Genomic DNA, 15,000 nt, shown 5'->3' on the forward strand with positions numbered 1-15,000 from the left:
CGTTCGTGTCATTGGGCACCTCCTTGTTTCCTACTGTTGTGAGTTTTCCAGAGGTCATAAAAATTATGTATAATTGGCCAAACGACCACAAGCACACTCCTCTATATAGACAAATGAAACCTTAACGAAGATTTCGCAGGTATGTGTTAATTTATTTGCCTTACCGCACTTCCAATGCGCACTTCAAGTACCCATAGCAGGCGTGGCATGTACAACGCGGAAGCATCTTCATGCATTCTAGCACTGCAGCTTCATAATAAAGGCAGTAGCCACCAGTACTGCCAACACTAATTGTGGTGTGCTTAGAAATAAAGCCTATACGTGTTCGTTTCTTGTCTAGGGAAAAACAAGATATCTGCATGTTCATATCGTCACGTCGCGGTGACGGTAAACAAGCAAACACTGTGGAAACTGTGCCTTGAGCATCTAATCTTTTATTGGCTAAACTTATGCCGAGAAATAATAAGAACACTCAAATCACAACGATAGCGGTGAGTAGAGTCGCCAGTCATCGAAATTTTACTCATAGTTCAGGTGAAGTCTGACCGCTAATAATACATGACGCACTATATTCCACAATAAACCTTGGTGCTCGAGTTAATTCAATTATGTGCACTATTAGCGTCTCTGATGTGATCAGTTTAGACAAGAATCTTGCCCTACAAGATCGACCACATTTAGAAATATCGGATACAGGAAGCACGGCTTGCGCCTATGGCGATGAATAGATAACAGGATTAATTGAATCAAAAAGTCCACCGAGCAAACTAAGAAGTTCGTACGCTTGAAACTGTGGGGAGGGGGGTAATACCGATGTCCTGATTCCCAAGAAATGCTGGGTACAGCTAATCACGTACAACCCATTCAGCGAACGAGAAACTAGAAGTATGTACGCGCTGTGGAGAAAGATCCGCCTTCTGTGATCGCAGATTGCTTTAATACGCACTAGTCGGACGCTATAGTAACTAAGCTACGAAGCGATGCGTTTCTCCACTCTCTTTATTTATGTACCACTTGCCCTGCGACATTTATGCATTTCAATGTGGACGCGCAAGCTTTTTACGCTTCAGGTCACGTTCAACGAGCTAATCACTGCGACGACGGCGACTGGAGTTCGCGTACTTACCCGAGCGGATACGAAGTATACTTCTTTTATTAGAAGATTCACGGCCCGTTTCATTCAGCGCGAAGAAGCTGTCACCTATATGAAACATTTATTCGCAGTTCCCCCGCATCAAGAATAACGGAGAAGAACGAGTGCGCTTCTGAGTCTCAAAAAGATCGCGGGATAAGAAAGCGAAATTAAAACAGTTCACTCATTTTCTATTCTAATTAATTTTGATTGCTTCATGGCTCACATAAGTACATCCACTGATTAGTTCACTTGAAAGGAGAAACCGGTGTTAGCGCTATGTTTTATAAGCTGTAATTCCTAAAAATTGATCGCAACAATACCACAATATAATCAGGAGTAACGTGGAGTCCTTCAAGGAAGAAAGTAGATCGCATACTGAAACACAAGCACACAACCCTTTGCTACTACTCAATTGTATCATATATGGTGAATAAATTAAGCAAAAGAATGGTTGCGGGTTAGATTTTGTTACTACAATGCTAAATAGATATTCCACTTTGTGCAGTGCAAATAACTCACGGAGCAATACTTCGGTCTACTTCCGAAAGACCAAACTTTTAAGGCGAAGCGTTATGTGGCTAGGCGAAACGAAAAAGCGTTTGTCCGTCGCCTGCCCACAGAAAACTATCATTATGAGCAATGGCCCGAGCGTCGCCGTCTTCTGCCGCAGCTGGCTCGTTGGCGCTACTCAAGTTTCGCTCGTGTTCGTGCTCGGCATACGCTCGTGCCACTGCTCCCGCGTCCGTCGTCGTCGTCTTCTTCCATAGGTGGCGCCATTGCCGCTCCGCATTCTAGCGTGTAATTTCACTTCTCTTCTGTCGTCGTAATGGGGAGGCTGCGTTAGGGGGGGGGGGGGGGGGAGTATGATTCATTGCTTAAGGGTGCTTAAGGATCCATTGCTTAAGGGTGCTAATGACTTAATCCATTCAGTGTCTTACGTGACGGACAGACTTAGTTTTGAAGCAATTTAATTTCGAAGAATCGCAAGCGGCAATGGCGGGCGAATGCTGCTAACCATGCCGCCGAGCAAACGCGAGACATCAAACGCAAGCGACAACGGTGGACTGCGGGCTAACCGCCAGTGACGTCGTTCTCTCCGTCGCATCCGAACGTGTGTGTGACCTCATAATTAAGAAATTATTAATCAACCATCGGAGTTAACCCAGTGATAAACACCGGGGCCGCACGTTCCAGCTTCGCGGGTTAACCATCATCATGCAGTGGAAGGGCCGGCGAATTTTCTTCGCGTCCTTGATGACAGTTCGATAGAAAAAGGTTTTTCTATTTGCCTGCTGGTGAATATTACATCCTGAGCCGCATATAGCAAAACATATTGCGCAGAACCACCAACCGGAACAGACTGTCTACATCATTGCAATAGCATTTTAATAACAATGGCACAAGTAACTTAGGCCCCTAGCTGTAACACTATTCCAATATGTGTTTATTCCAATGTGCTGATGTCAAATTTACGTAACCGCTGACGCATGCAGCCGGCAGTGACCCGCGGTGGTGTTTAAACAGCCCAACCAAATGCTCCTGTTGTTTATTGGAGGTCATTTTTGTTGGCTTTCGAAGTGAATAGCGTTGCCTACCTAGATAGTTTTTGTTTTCAAATCTAACTGGCCGACAAGAGGCGAGGAGAACCCAGAACTGGAGAGGGTTTCAGTGTGGCTGAGCCAACGCCTTCTGGACGCCACAAGGCCGGCGCACTTCGATCTGTGACGTCATGCTACCATGCCCGACTGCTATAGAATATAATGGGGACGCTGCCGAATAAGACGCGGTGATTCTGACGTCACCGCTTTCGTCACGCCGGGCTTGGCAATGCAAAGTTTGATCCAAGTAGAACGACTTCATAAAGCAGAATGCACAGACTTGCTATCTAGGAGGCGTTGGCTGAGCTAGCACAGTGAATGTAGATAGCCGGATGAGTAGGGTGTTGCCGGTGTGTGCGAATGGCGCGCTTTCCTTGGCTATAGCTTGCTGTGGCTGGTCCAAAATCGCAGTGGCGCGCAAGGTGAAGTGAAAAATGCTGTTAAATCAGATCCTTAGAGTAGAATAGTTGGCAGAACGGTGTCGTGTATACATTTCGCCAATGGGATAGCGTCATAAAATAATTTTTATTATAGCAAATAAATAGTTCTCCCCGGCCGCTTAGAGTAGTAATTACCAGAGTGATCGGGAGGCAGCAATCTCAATACCGTTCGGAACAGCCCAGTGTTGGTATGTGGCGCTATCAATTCAGTTTTGTTCCGCATATTAATGCATCTTTAACGCATACTCGTCCCTTTGATGCGGTGAGTTTCGCGGTTTTGTGACGTTTAATAAGAGACAGCCGAAAGGGGGCGCAGCGCTGAAACTTTTGACCAATACGAGAGGCCCAATGGCGAGAAGGCTGTTGTAGAATCGCAAATTATTATACTTTTGTTAGGTGAAGTTAGGCATAACCAGTGTCGTGATGTCGATTCTCGTGACGTTATGTGACAGAATGGCGAATTGGGGGTGGCCCAAAAATGTTTGAACAATCGTGGAATGCTAATTTCAGAAATAGAATAGAAACAATTTGCAACAGCTTTACTATTACTGCATCTAAAGGCGACAAAGTGGATGTCGAACTTCAAATTGTGGTGGTGGCTAATGACACCAAGCTCATTATTGTAATCGTTATTCTGCGTTCTTTATTATCCCTCCTTATGATACGTGTTCCGTGTATTAAACTAGAAAAGAATTTATTGCTGAAAAAAGTGAAACTTTATGTTCTGCGTGCCCTAGCTGTCTTTTGCAATAATAATCCATCCGTCTCGTATGCTTCATTCACTACACATTTATTAGCATTTTGTCGATTTTGTCTATTATCCTTAAAGAGGAATTGAAACACAGTGTTGGACTGCGTAATAACCTAGTTTACGATAACCTAACTATGTTAGCCTTCGAGTAAAATGTAACGTTTAAGGTACGAGCGGGAGCGTCACAAAAAGCTAGCTAACCTAGCCATTTTCGATATTAAAAAAAACTAACAAAAGTCGCAGTGCCGCCCCAGAGGCGAAGCATCGATTGCGATAGCAAATTGGTAGACAGCTATACGAAGTAAGAATGTTAGTTTTATTGCATAAACTTGGAAACATTCATCCGAGCGGGAACGTCACAAAAAAGCCGGCAGATCCCACGCCCGGTGGGAATCGATGTTATGCGAAGCAGTGTGCGGCGAGCCTACCAAATTTACGAAACGACCATGAGAGCACCAAGACGTAGGCGGATCTTTCATGACCTACATGACATGCATGTCATGACATTCATGTCATCAGTCCTCAGGAGTCCCTTTAGCTACACCTAAGAAACCTTAAGGTGACAGCCTTAGTCCTGCTCATGACTATGACTTGGACTATCAACCTTTAACCTTTTCCTTCACTTAGTACCACATCCGAACCGATTCCATTTTTTTTTCAGTGTTAATTTTTTTTCGCTGACTCATTCTCATTTTTATGAGTCATGGTCATGACTATGACTTCTACCACAGTCTTTTAGTGTTTCCTTCACTTAGTGCCCACATCACAGCCCAAGTGGCTTTTGAGTGTTAATCTTCTTTTGCTGAGTGATTGTCATTTTTGCTGAGTCATGCTCATGACTATGACTTCTACCACCATCGTTTAGGGTTTCCTTCACTTAGTACCCACGTCCGAACCAATTTGAGTGGTTTTTGAGTTTATATGTTTTGCTGAGTTATGCTCATGAATATTATTTCTACCACCATTCTTTAGTGTTTCCTTCACTTTGTATCCAGATCAGAACCCATTTCACTGGTTTTTGAGTGTTAATGGCTTTTTCGCTGAGTCATTGTCATTTTTGATGAGTCATGCTCGTGACTGTGCCTTCTACCATCATGCTTTAGTGTTTCCTTCTCTTCGTACCCACGTCCTAACCCATTTCAGTGGTTTTTGAGTGTCAGTTTTTTTGCTGAATCATAATCATTTTTGCTGAGTCACACTCATGACTATGCCTTCTACCACCATCTTTTAGTGTTTCCTTCACTTAGTGCCCACGTCCGAACCCATCCTAGTTACATTCCAAGTTAACGAAACGATATCATGAGAGTTCCAAGACGTACGAGGCTGTTTCATGACCTACATGACACACATGCCATGACATTTATGTCGTGACCTATCATTTATGTTCGCCATGCAGTCTTGTCATTGTATGCCAATTTTGGTACCTACTAAATTTACGAAATGACCATGAGACCACCAAGATGTAGGGGGCTGTTTCATGACCTACATGACACACATGTCATGATAGTCATGTCATGACTTATCATTTATGCTCGTTATACACTCTTGTGATACTAGGTCAATTTTGGTACCTACCAAGTTACCAAAACGACCATGAGAGCACCAAGACCAAGGCGGCTGGATAGATAGATAGATAGATGGATAGATCGATACATAGATAGATAGATACTCTCAAAGTGAAAATGTTCGCGAAGAAATGCTTCACATTTAAAAGCTAGCAAACCTAAAAATTTTCGATATTAAAAAAACTTTAATAAAAGTAGGAGTGTCACCTGAGAGGCGAAGCATCGATTGCCACAGCAAATCAGTAGACAGCTATACGAAGTAATAATGTTAATTTTATTGTATGAACTTGCAAACATTTGCTTACTAACTAAATTGACTAGCACGGTGCCATGCGCGCACAGGTAAACATGAACTCATCTCTCTCGATGACCATGGGAGCTCGCTGTCAAAACGCGGCAATCAGAAAGCGTGGCCGCAGCAGCGAGCGAATTGACCTTCGTGCTGTCTCTCGCTTCAACGCATACGAAACGTCGAAAGCGCAGCGCGCACGAAGCTACCGGCACTGGGTGTACTTTGTCCACAACGCAGATTGCTTTGAAAATGAGGCCCGTGCGGACGCGCTCTTTGTCCACGTCGCAAAATCGCTCTCAAGATACGGCGGCTGGACGGCCACGCCGTAAGTAGCAGCCGCCGGTGTAGAACGCGCTCCTCCCCCCCCCCCCCCCCCCCCCTCTATCCTCGCCTCTCTCAAGTGCCACGCGCACTCGCATGCGACAGAAGAGGGCGCGCTTCCGCCCAGCCTTTCTCCCTTGCGCGCGCCAGATTGAACCGCTATCGTCGGCTGACCCTCGCAAGCTTTCACTTGCACGTACAGCGATCAAAATGCTCGATCAAAATGGGCTTATTATCAAGGTTGTCGCTGGCCAGCAGCTCCTGCCACCACTCCACAGTCGCTTGGCCTAGAGGGGGCAGTCCAGGGATCGCCCGGCATGTCCAGATGGTGTGTAAAAGCGTTGGCTTCTCAGAGCACCATGGGCAACGCACAGGGTATGTCATTAGGTGAATTTCATTATGAATATGTAAGTTGGGGTATGAGCCAGTCTGGTTTAAGCGCCAGCTGACAGCCTCCTCCTTTATTAGTTTTTTTTATGGGGAGGGGAGTAGATCCGCCTTAGTCCCTTATAGCAATTAAGGATGGCTGCATAGTCGCACGGTACCGGGGTAGGCTCCTCCGGGGCAGGATCACGGAATGCTCTGTTTGTTGTGTATACTCGAGCCACGCTGTCTGCCCCCCGGTTCCCTTCCAGTCCCACGTGACCCGGCGTCCATATTGTGCTATGCTGTATGGGGAATTTATTGTCTCTAGGAGTCGGTAGGATCTGGTGTGCCAAGGAGAATACTCATTTTTGGCCGTCCGACTTTCCCATGCAGGAAATTTCGGCAGGTGGTGGGATCAAACCCATGCTGCGGCGGTCGCATTTCGATGGAGGCCAAATGCAAAAGCGGCCGTGTCCCCTGCATTTGGAGCATGTTCAAGGTCCCCTGGTGGTCAAAATTAATCCGGCGTCCCCCTCTACGGTGTGCCTCATAATCAAAATCGTGGTTTTGGCAAGTAAAGCCCCAGATTTAAATTCAATAAGTTATCTTCTGTGAATACGAGACCTGATTTGGTTTTGATGATGAAGATAGCTTGATTAGCATGCTTTACGAAACGTGGCACCAATAATAAGGGCGCCTTCCCACTCCATGGGAAGCGAGCCCACCGATTGCCTAACGCTCTCACAGCATGTATACAAAGTTGTCAAAATGGCATTCTTTCACGTGTGCCTCGTTTTCTTCCCAGCGGACTGCGACAGGTGCAGTGATGTCTTGTCGCGGTGGCACTAGAGGAGTGCCAGTTTTTTTAAATGTATTTATCGGCTCCAAAAGATATCTTTGAATCTAAGGTGACCCTGGAGGTTCGCAGCTCACCAAAAAAAAAAAAAAACTGTCGGGTTAGATTCAAATAAATACGGTATCTCCCCTTGATGTTTTCTTTTTTCAATAAAACCTCTAATTTTACATATTACATGACCATACCTGCAACAACTCCGGTTCCAGCTTCTTTTTTCCACCAACCTTTTGTTTTTCTTGACTGATGACCGGTTAATGGTTACACCCGCTTTGAATCCAAGCCCTTCTACAAAGCGAACGTTTCTTATGGCCTTGCTGGGTAAATATCTTGACATTACATTGCGATGTGCAGAATTATTTCGGGAAGTTTGCTGCAGCATACACATTGCTCATCTTATTTCCTCGGGTATGTGTTTTTCATGAGGCAACCTGCTTGAGCATGAAATAGCAGGGTAATGTCCCTTGTGTTGTAGTTCAGATTTTCCCTCCCTATTGCTTTCTTGCCGTACTTGTAAAGCTACACGGTCTTTTTTGTTACCATCTTTTGCATCCGATTTACCGTCTCTGTTTCTCTTACTTTCTTTTTGATCACTCCTGGTTGTCGATTTGCACTGTCAATCATGCTGCACTTGGTTGTCAACTGTCCTAACCTCGTCCTTCCTTCCGTGTCCGTGCTTTTACCGTACAGATACAGTACTTCCTTGCCACCTTTTTTAGCCGCTTCTTCCATTCCCGTGTCCGTGCTTTTAAAGCACAGATAATTGAGCACATTATCTGTCTACTTCTTGTAATAGCAATGCTATCGCAATTTATAAATTTGTTGTAACCTACTCGTTGTATCATTCTGAATAATGACAACACTGTATTTTTCTGATGAGACACCTGTTTTGTGTATTTACAGGGATGCCATTGCCGCCGCCCCGGTGAATGAGATGGGGGGGGGAGGGGTGGGAGGCATAGTACTTCTCAAGCGAGCACTTCTGCTGGCTTTTCCCGCCCCGCTCCTAGCACCTTGGAACGATACTGAATGAAGAATTGAATAGAACTAAAATTACGGCAGCCGTTTTTCATCCGGGATGTGCTTGCGTAGTCCGGCCACTGTAAGCTTCGCTGTAGCAGGTAGACTCGAATGAACAGTGCAGAGGTTCTTTAAAAATTGTCCTGCTTTACTTGCGTTAAAAAACTTGATCCTAGTTAACCATGGACGTCACGCAGAAAAAAACAATTCTGAAAGATAGGTGAGGTGTTGTTGCTCGATGGAAGCTGCAAAAGAAAAAAAAAGAAACGTTTACCGCTAAACATCTCATTTCTCCCGAGCCTGAAGGCAGAAATGTTAGCTACTGGCTAGTATAGCAACAAGACCGGCTTTACAGCTTTTATTTCATTGTTGCTTGTGTACTTGGTGAATTTTTATGCAATAAAGAAAGCATACACAAGGTGACACTTTCTCTGTGGCATAATTTAAGATAGTTACCCACAATAGGAGGCGCATGAAAGCAGATTTATGTAGAATGAGGTCAATAACAAATTCAATTCATTTCAATCGCTTAAATTTGGTGTAAATATTGGACCACGATATAAATAAGTATTGTTACTGCTTGCCGATGTACTAAAATCATGCTAAATTTCTTATTGCATAGAACATTAAACCTGTCACCTGCTTATAGTTTGATAGGCACGTTTAGCTGCGTTAGACACAAGGGTTGTTATGTTGGTTGTTCCTCGAATAACAGCAGAACTCGCTGTGGAGTATCAGCCAAGAAATGAGTAGGAAGCGTTTCCTTTCTTGTTATTTCTTTATAGAAGGTTGTAAGTGATAAAAATCGTATAAAATAAAACAATATAGAAATGAACAAGAAGCCTGCTAGCATACATTACAAATGGGAAAAGTGCAAATAACGGAGGACTTGAAGTTACACTTATGCGCGATGTAAAATAATCATAAAAAACTTTGATCGCATGCACAGAAGAAGCGGTATTCTATTAATATTGTAATATATGCATGGGATGCGCCGCACGCTTGCCACAGGCACACCAATCTTAACATTATTGGACCAACTACACAAAGAAAACACGAACGGAAGACGCAGATGTTTTCACATTGCCTGCCGGTCGAGAACTCCCTACAAACTGTTACTGGCCGGGCAATTTGCATCCAGTCTTCGCCTCCTTTAGGTAAATATATGTAAAGATGCGCAAGAGTTGCACTGGAGTAAAAACAAAAAAAGAAAGAAAAAAGAACTTTTACCAATGTGTTGAGAGCCGACACAGCTGTGAAAGTGCGATTGAAGTTTTGCTACAATCCAAATTTCAAAAAGAAAGACGTACAAGAACGGCAGTTCTGGATACGAAAAACGAGCGCATATCACCCCACTAAGACAGAAAACGAACGCCTTTTGGAAGTTTTGAAATCGGCTTTGGCCTGCTCCTCTGCTACAATAACAATTCCTGAGCAAGAATGTAGGTATAATAAAGTACATATACAGTCTTCAAAGCTAAGGTAACGGTAATTTTAGTATAATAGCGCTACGTTAGCTACGAAAAATTTGCTTGTAGAGGTGGTTTATGCGTTTCGGCGGACGTAATTTTCACGAGGAATTAATTAGAGTGAACAACGATATAATTAAGAAACCTCCTTAATTTTTTCCCGATATGATCCACGTTCATGACTAATGATTATATTTGAAACGTTAAGACACTCGTATTTCAAGACAAATTCACTTTGTTTGATTTTCCGGTAGAGTGTTTTTTCCGAGATATTCGCCACAGATATCTGAGATATCTGACTCACAGAACTAATTCTCATTCATGGGCATAAACATCGGCAAAACATCACGCCCTCATTGTGCCGTAGCATACTACGTGTGGCACATTGTTTGCAAGCGGATCGAATCTGATAGCAGCAACGCTTTTTCAATGCTCTTGCTTTCTGGAAAAAAGCAACGATGAACTTTTTCTCTTTCTCTGACGTTTACGTTCTGTCGCGGCGTCAGGTCGTGTCAAGATGCACGACCGCGCATGCGAAATTAGCTGAACGACTGTGAAATGAGGAACATCCCGGAACAAAAGCGCTCCAGGATAATTAAGCGAGGTTAAGTGTTTTGCACGTACGGCTCCCTTCACGATTCAAATATAAACACACGCCACAATTGTTGTCAGAAAGGGTTATTTAAATTGTTAGTAGTTATGCATTTGAGGAATGTTTTGCGAAAATTGTGTCTGCCAGAGCGCATAAACAATCCGTGCAAGCAGATTTTGCGTATCTAGCATAGCATAGACATAGAGACAGCAACCGTTCCTGGGCCGGCTGTTCTATTACCTTCCTCGTCGTCTCCTCTTGTAGCGCCCGCCTTGCAACGCCCGTGGCCAAGTTCATTTCGTCGTTACAGTATATATATATATATATATATATATATATATATTTATATGTGTGTGTGTGTGTGCGTGTGTGTGTGTGTGTGTGTGTGTGTGTGTGTGTGTGTGTGTGTGTGTGTGTGTGTGTGTGTGTGTGTGTGGTGTGTGTGTGTGTGTGTGTGTGTGTGTCTGTGTGTGTGTGTGTGTGTGTGTGTTCGTCAGTTCAGGCAGGCTGTATTTAAGTAAGCCCCGAAAGAGTTCCGTGTGCAATTCCATCATTGCATGCTCTAACATCCCCCTAATATTTTCCACCCAGAAACGTGAACCGCTGGAATTCGCTGCTTAACGCTCTTTTATGTAAGTCACGGGAGGGCTCGATGAAAGGTCTCTATCAATCATTATTTGATTATACCGAGAAATCTGCGACTCCTTATCTAGTTTATTATATCTCCGCTGATAGAGGAAGCGTATGGTGCCATTGGTTACGAAGATACACCGTTGTCAGAAAATCTGGGTAGAACGAATAATTTAGTGCTCACCTTGAAGTAACGTTTTGTGAGTCATGCTAATGTTTTCTACACCCTCCACTGGTACTACAGCGGCAACAGCGCAATGTATGCTCAAGTATCCTATAAATCAAGCTACCGTTGTAAAAAACGTCGATAAATCAATTATTCTAATCTGCGGGTATATTATGCGCCTACGAGGCCTTCCTATAACACGTTTATCATGCCCGCCAAAGCGTACAAGCACAGAACCTTGGCGCGCTGCTGTCGCTTAAGTGATGCTTTACGTCACAAGTTCTCTCAAGGTCAGCGGTATAGGAGGAACTACTCCAGATCATTATCATCATCATCATCAGCCTATATTTATGTCCACTGCAGAACGAAGGCCTCTCCCTGCGATCTCCAATTACCCCTGTCTTGCGCTAGCGTATTCCAACTTGCGCCTGCGAATTTCCTAACCTCATCATCCCACCTGACTTTCTGCCGTCCTCGACTGCGCTTCCCTTCTCTTGGTATCCATTCTGTAACCCTAATGGTCCACCGGTTATCCATCCTACGCATTACATGGCCTGCCCAGCTCCATTTCTTCCGCTTAATGTCAACTAGAATATCGTCTATCCCCGTTTGTTCTCTGATCCACACCGCTCTCTTCCTATCTCTTAACGTTACTCCTAAGATTTTTCATTCCATCGCTCTTTGTGCGGTCCTTAACTTGTTCTCGAGCTTCTTTGTTAACCTCCAAGTTTCTGCCCCGTATGTTAGCACCGGCAGAATGCAATGATTGTACACTTTTCTTTTCAACGACAGTGGTAAGCTACCAGTCAGGATTTGGCAATGCCTGCCGTATGCACTCCAACCCAATTTTATTCTTCTGTAAAATTCTTTCTCATGATCAGGGTCCCCTGTGAGTAATTGACCTAGATAAACATATTCCTTTACAGACTCTAGAGGCTGAATGGCGATCCTGAATTCTTGTTCCCTTGCCAGGCTATTGAACATTATCTTTGTCTTCTGCATATTCATCTTCAACCCAATTGCACTTTCTCGATGAAGGTCCTCAATCATTTGTTGTAATTCCTCTCCATTGTTGCTCAATAGGACAATGTCATCTGCAAACCGAAGGTTGCTGAGATATTCGCCATCGATCCTCACTCCTAATCCTTCCCAGTCTAAGAGCTTGAATACTTCTTCTAAGCATGCAGTGAATAGCATTGGAGAGATTGTGTCTCCTTGCCTGACCCCTTTCTTGAAAGGTATCTTTCTACTTTTCTTGTGGAGAACCAAGGTAGCTGTGGAATCCTTGTAGATATTTGCCAAGATATTCACGTATGCCTCCTCCACTCCTTGATTACGCAATGCCTCTAGGACTGCTGATATCTCTACTGAATCGAATGCCTTTTCATAATCTATGAAAGCCATATAGAGAGGTTGATTGTACTCCGCAGATTTCTCGATTACCTGATTGATGGCATGGATATGGTCCATCGTAGAATATCCCTTCCTGAAGCCAGCCTGTTCTCTTGGTTGACTGAAGTCAAGTGTTGTCCTGATTCTATTGGAAATTATCCTGGTGAATATTTTATACAATACTGAAAGCAAGCTAATGGGTCTGTAATTCTTCAATTCTTTAACGTCTCCCTTCTTATGGATAAGTATAATGTTGGCGTTCTTCCAGCTATCTGCTACACTTGAAGTTGTGAGGCATCGCGTATAAAGGGCCGCAAGCTTTTCAAGCATGATATCTCCTCCATCTTTGATTAAATTTACTGTTATTCCATCTTCTCCAGGCGCTTTTCCCCTGGTCATGTCTTTCAAGGCCCTTCTAACTTCATCGCTAGTTATAGAAGGAGCTTCTGTATCCGGTTCATCACTATTTCGAATGGAAGTAGCTTGGCTGTTTTGGCTACTGTACAGGTCAGTATAGAATTCTTCTGCTGCTTTTACTATGTCATCGAAATTGCTGATGATATTACCATGCTTATCTTTCAGTGCATACATCTTGCCTTGTCCTATGCCTAGTTTTCTTCTTACTGATTTCATGCTGCGTCCATATTTTACGACTTCCTCAATTTTTCCCACGTTATAATTTCGAATATCCCTTACTTTCTTCTTGTTGATCAGTTTTGACAGTTCAGCGAATTCTATCTGATCTCTTGAGTTGGACACTTTCACGTTTTGTCGTTTCTTTATTAGGTCCTTTGTTTCTTGGGAGAGCTTCCCTACAGGTTGCTTTGGTGCCTTACCTCCCACTTCAATTGCTGCTTCTGAGATCAGCCTAGTTACGGTTTCATTCATTAGCTCTATGTTATCTTCATCTTCCTGCTCTAAAGCTGCTTATTTGTTTGCGAGCACCAGCCTGAATTGGTCTGCTTTTACCCTTACTGCCTCTAGGTTGGCCGGTTTCCTCTTGACTAATTTCACTCTCTCTCTCTCTTCAAATTGATGGAAATCCTAGACCTCACTAACGTATGGTCACTGCACTTAACCTTACCTAACACTTTTACATCCTGCACTATGCTTGGATCGGCAGAGAGTATGAAATCTATTTCATTCCTTGTTTCTCCATTAGGGCTTTTCCAGGTCCACTTCCTGTTGCTGCGCTTCCTGAAGAAGCTATTCATTATTCGGAGCCTATTCCTTTCCGCGAATTCTACTAACATCTCTCCTCTTGCATTCCTAGAATCGATGTCGTAGTTGCCAATGGCTTGCTCACCAACCTGCTTTTTCCCCACTTTTGCATTGAAGTCGCCCATGACTAAAGTATACTGAGTTTGCACCTTTCTCATTGCTAGTTCAACATCTTCATAAAACTGTTCTATTTCTTCATCATCGTGACTAGAGGTTGGGGCATAGGCTTGTACTACCTTCATTTTGTACCTCCTATTCAGCTTTATTACGACGACTGCTACCCTTTAATTAATGCTGTAGAATTCATCAATGTTGCACGCTACGTTGTTATGCACTAGAAATCCTACCCCGGATTCTTTCTTATCTGGAAGACCTCTGTAGCATAGGACGTGGCCGTTAGTCAGTACAGTGTAAGCCTCACCAGTTCTTCTAACCTCACTAAGGCCAATAATATCCCAGGAAATGCCTGATAATTCTTCAAATAGTCCTGCTAAGCTAGCCTCACTCGAGAGGGTGCGCGTGTTGAACGTTGCCAGGTTCAGTTTCCATTGGCAGCCTGCCTTGACCCAGAGATTCTTAGTACCCTCTGCCGCGTAGCAGGTCTGACCGCCGCCTTGGTCAGGTGCTCCGCAGCCACTGGGAACTGAGGGCCATGGGTTAATTGTCGGAGTCATGAAGGAGGTAGTGGCCGAATACTGCACCAGGGAGGCCAATTCCTGTTCTGGTGAGCCTACTCCAGATACCGGATACCAGATATCAGGCCTCCATATTTCCTGTACATTTGTACTCATTAAGCACTCTATTTTTTTTGTCTTCTCAAAAACCTAAGAAGTCTTTTCAGTCAACCGCTCATAAACGCAGCCATTGTCTAATGCGTCTAGCATACAAATAACAAAAGAAGATATCAAGCTGCTACTGTCTGAATATCATTTTTTTATTCTCTCGTTGGAGCTCAGTGTGAAATCACGGATATAGTTGATGCAATCTCGCTTCCGGTCTGTTGGCGGAGTGTCCGAAGTGGCTTTTTTGCTGCAGTCTGCGCATGCAGAAAGGTGAAACACCATTAATCCTAAACAGGCAAGAACGCCGCTCATTTTACAAATGATTAAAATCGCCAGTTCGAACTTCTTATTCTTTTCTCCCTACGTGTTCGTCCGTGCTGTGCCACATACACACGCTAGGGCCTTCA

General features: G+C 43.9%; 1 protein-coding gene across 1 annotated transcript in view; it reads right to left on the reverse strand.

Annotated features, from left to right (window-relative positions):
• Nucleotides 1–14,763: 14,763 nt before the first annotated feature.
• Nucleotides 14,764–15,000, reverse strand: part of LOC119440028 (cholinesterase) — a 32,633-nt gene continuing 32,396 nt past the window's right edge. Inside the window, exon 7 of the mRNA XM_037704974.2 lies at nt 14,764–14,847. Within this exon, the coding sequence (XP_037560902.2) occupies nt 14,764–14,847 (84 nt within the window). The remainder of the gene's footprint in view (nt 14,848–15,000) is intronic.

This window comes from Dermacentor silvarum, chromosome 2 (genome assembly GCF_013339745.2).
Source record: "Dermacentor silvarum isolate Dsil-2018 chromosome 2, BIME_Dsil_1.4, whole genome shotgun sequence".
Taxonomy (NCBI): Eukaryota; Metazoa; Arthropoda; class Arachnida; order Ixodida; family Ixodidae; genus Dermacentor; species Dermacentor silvarum.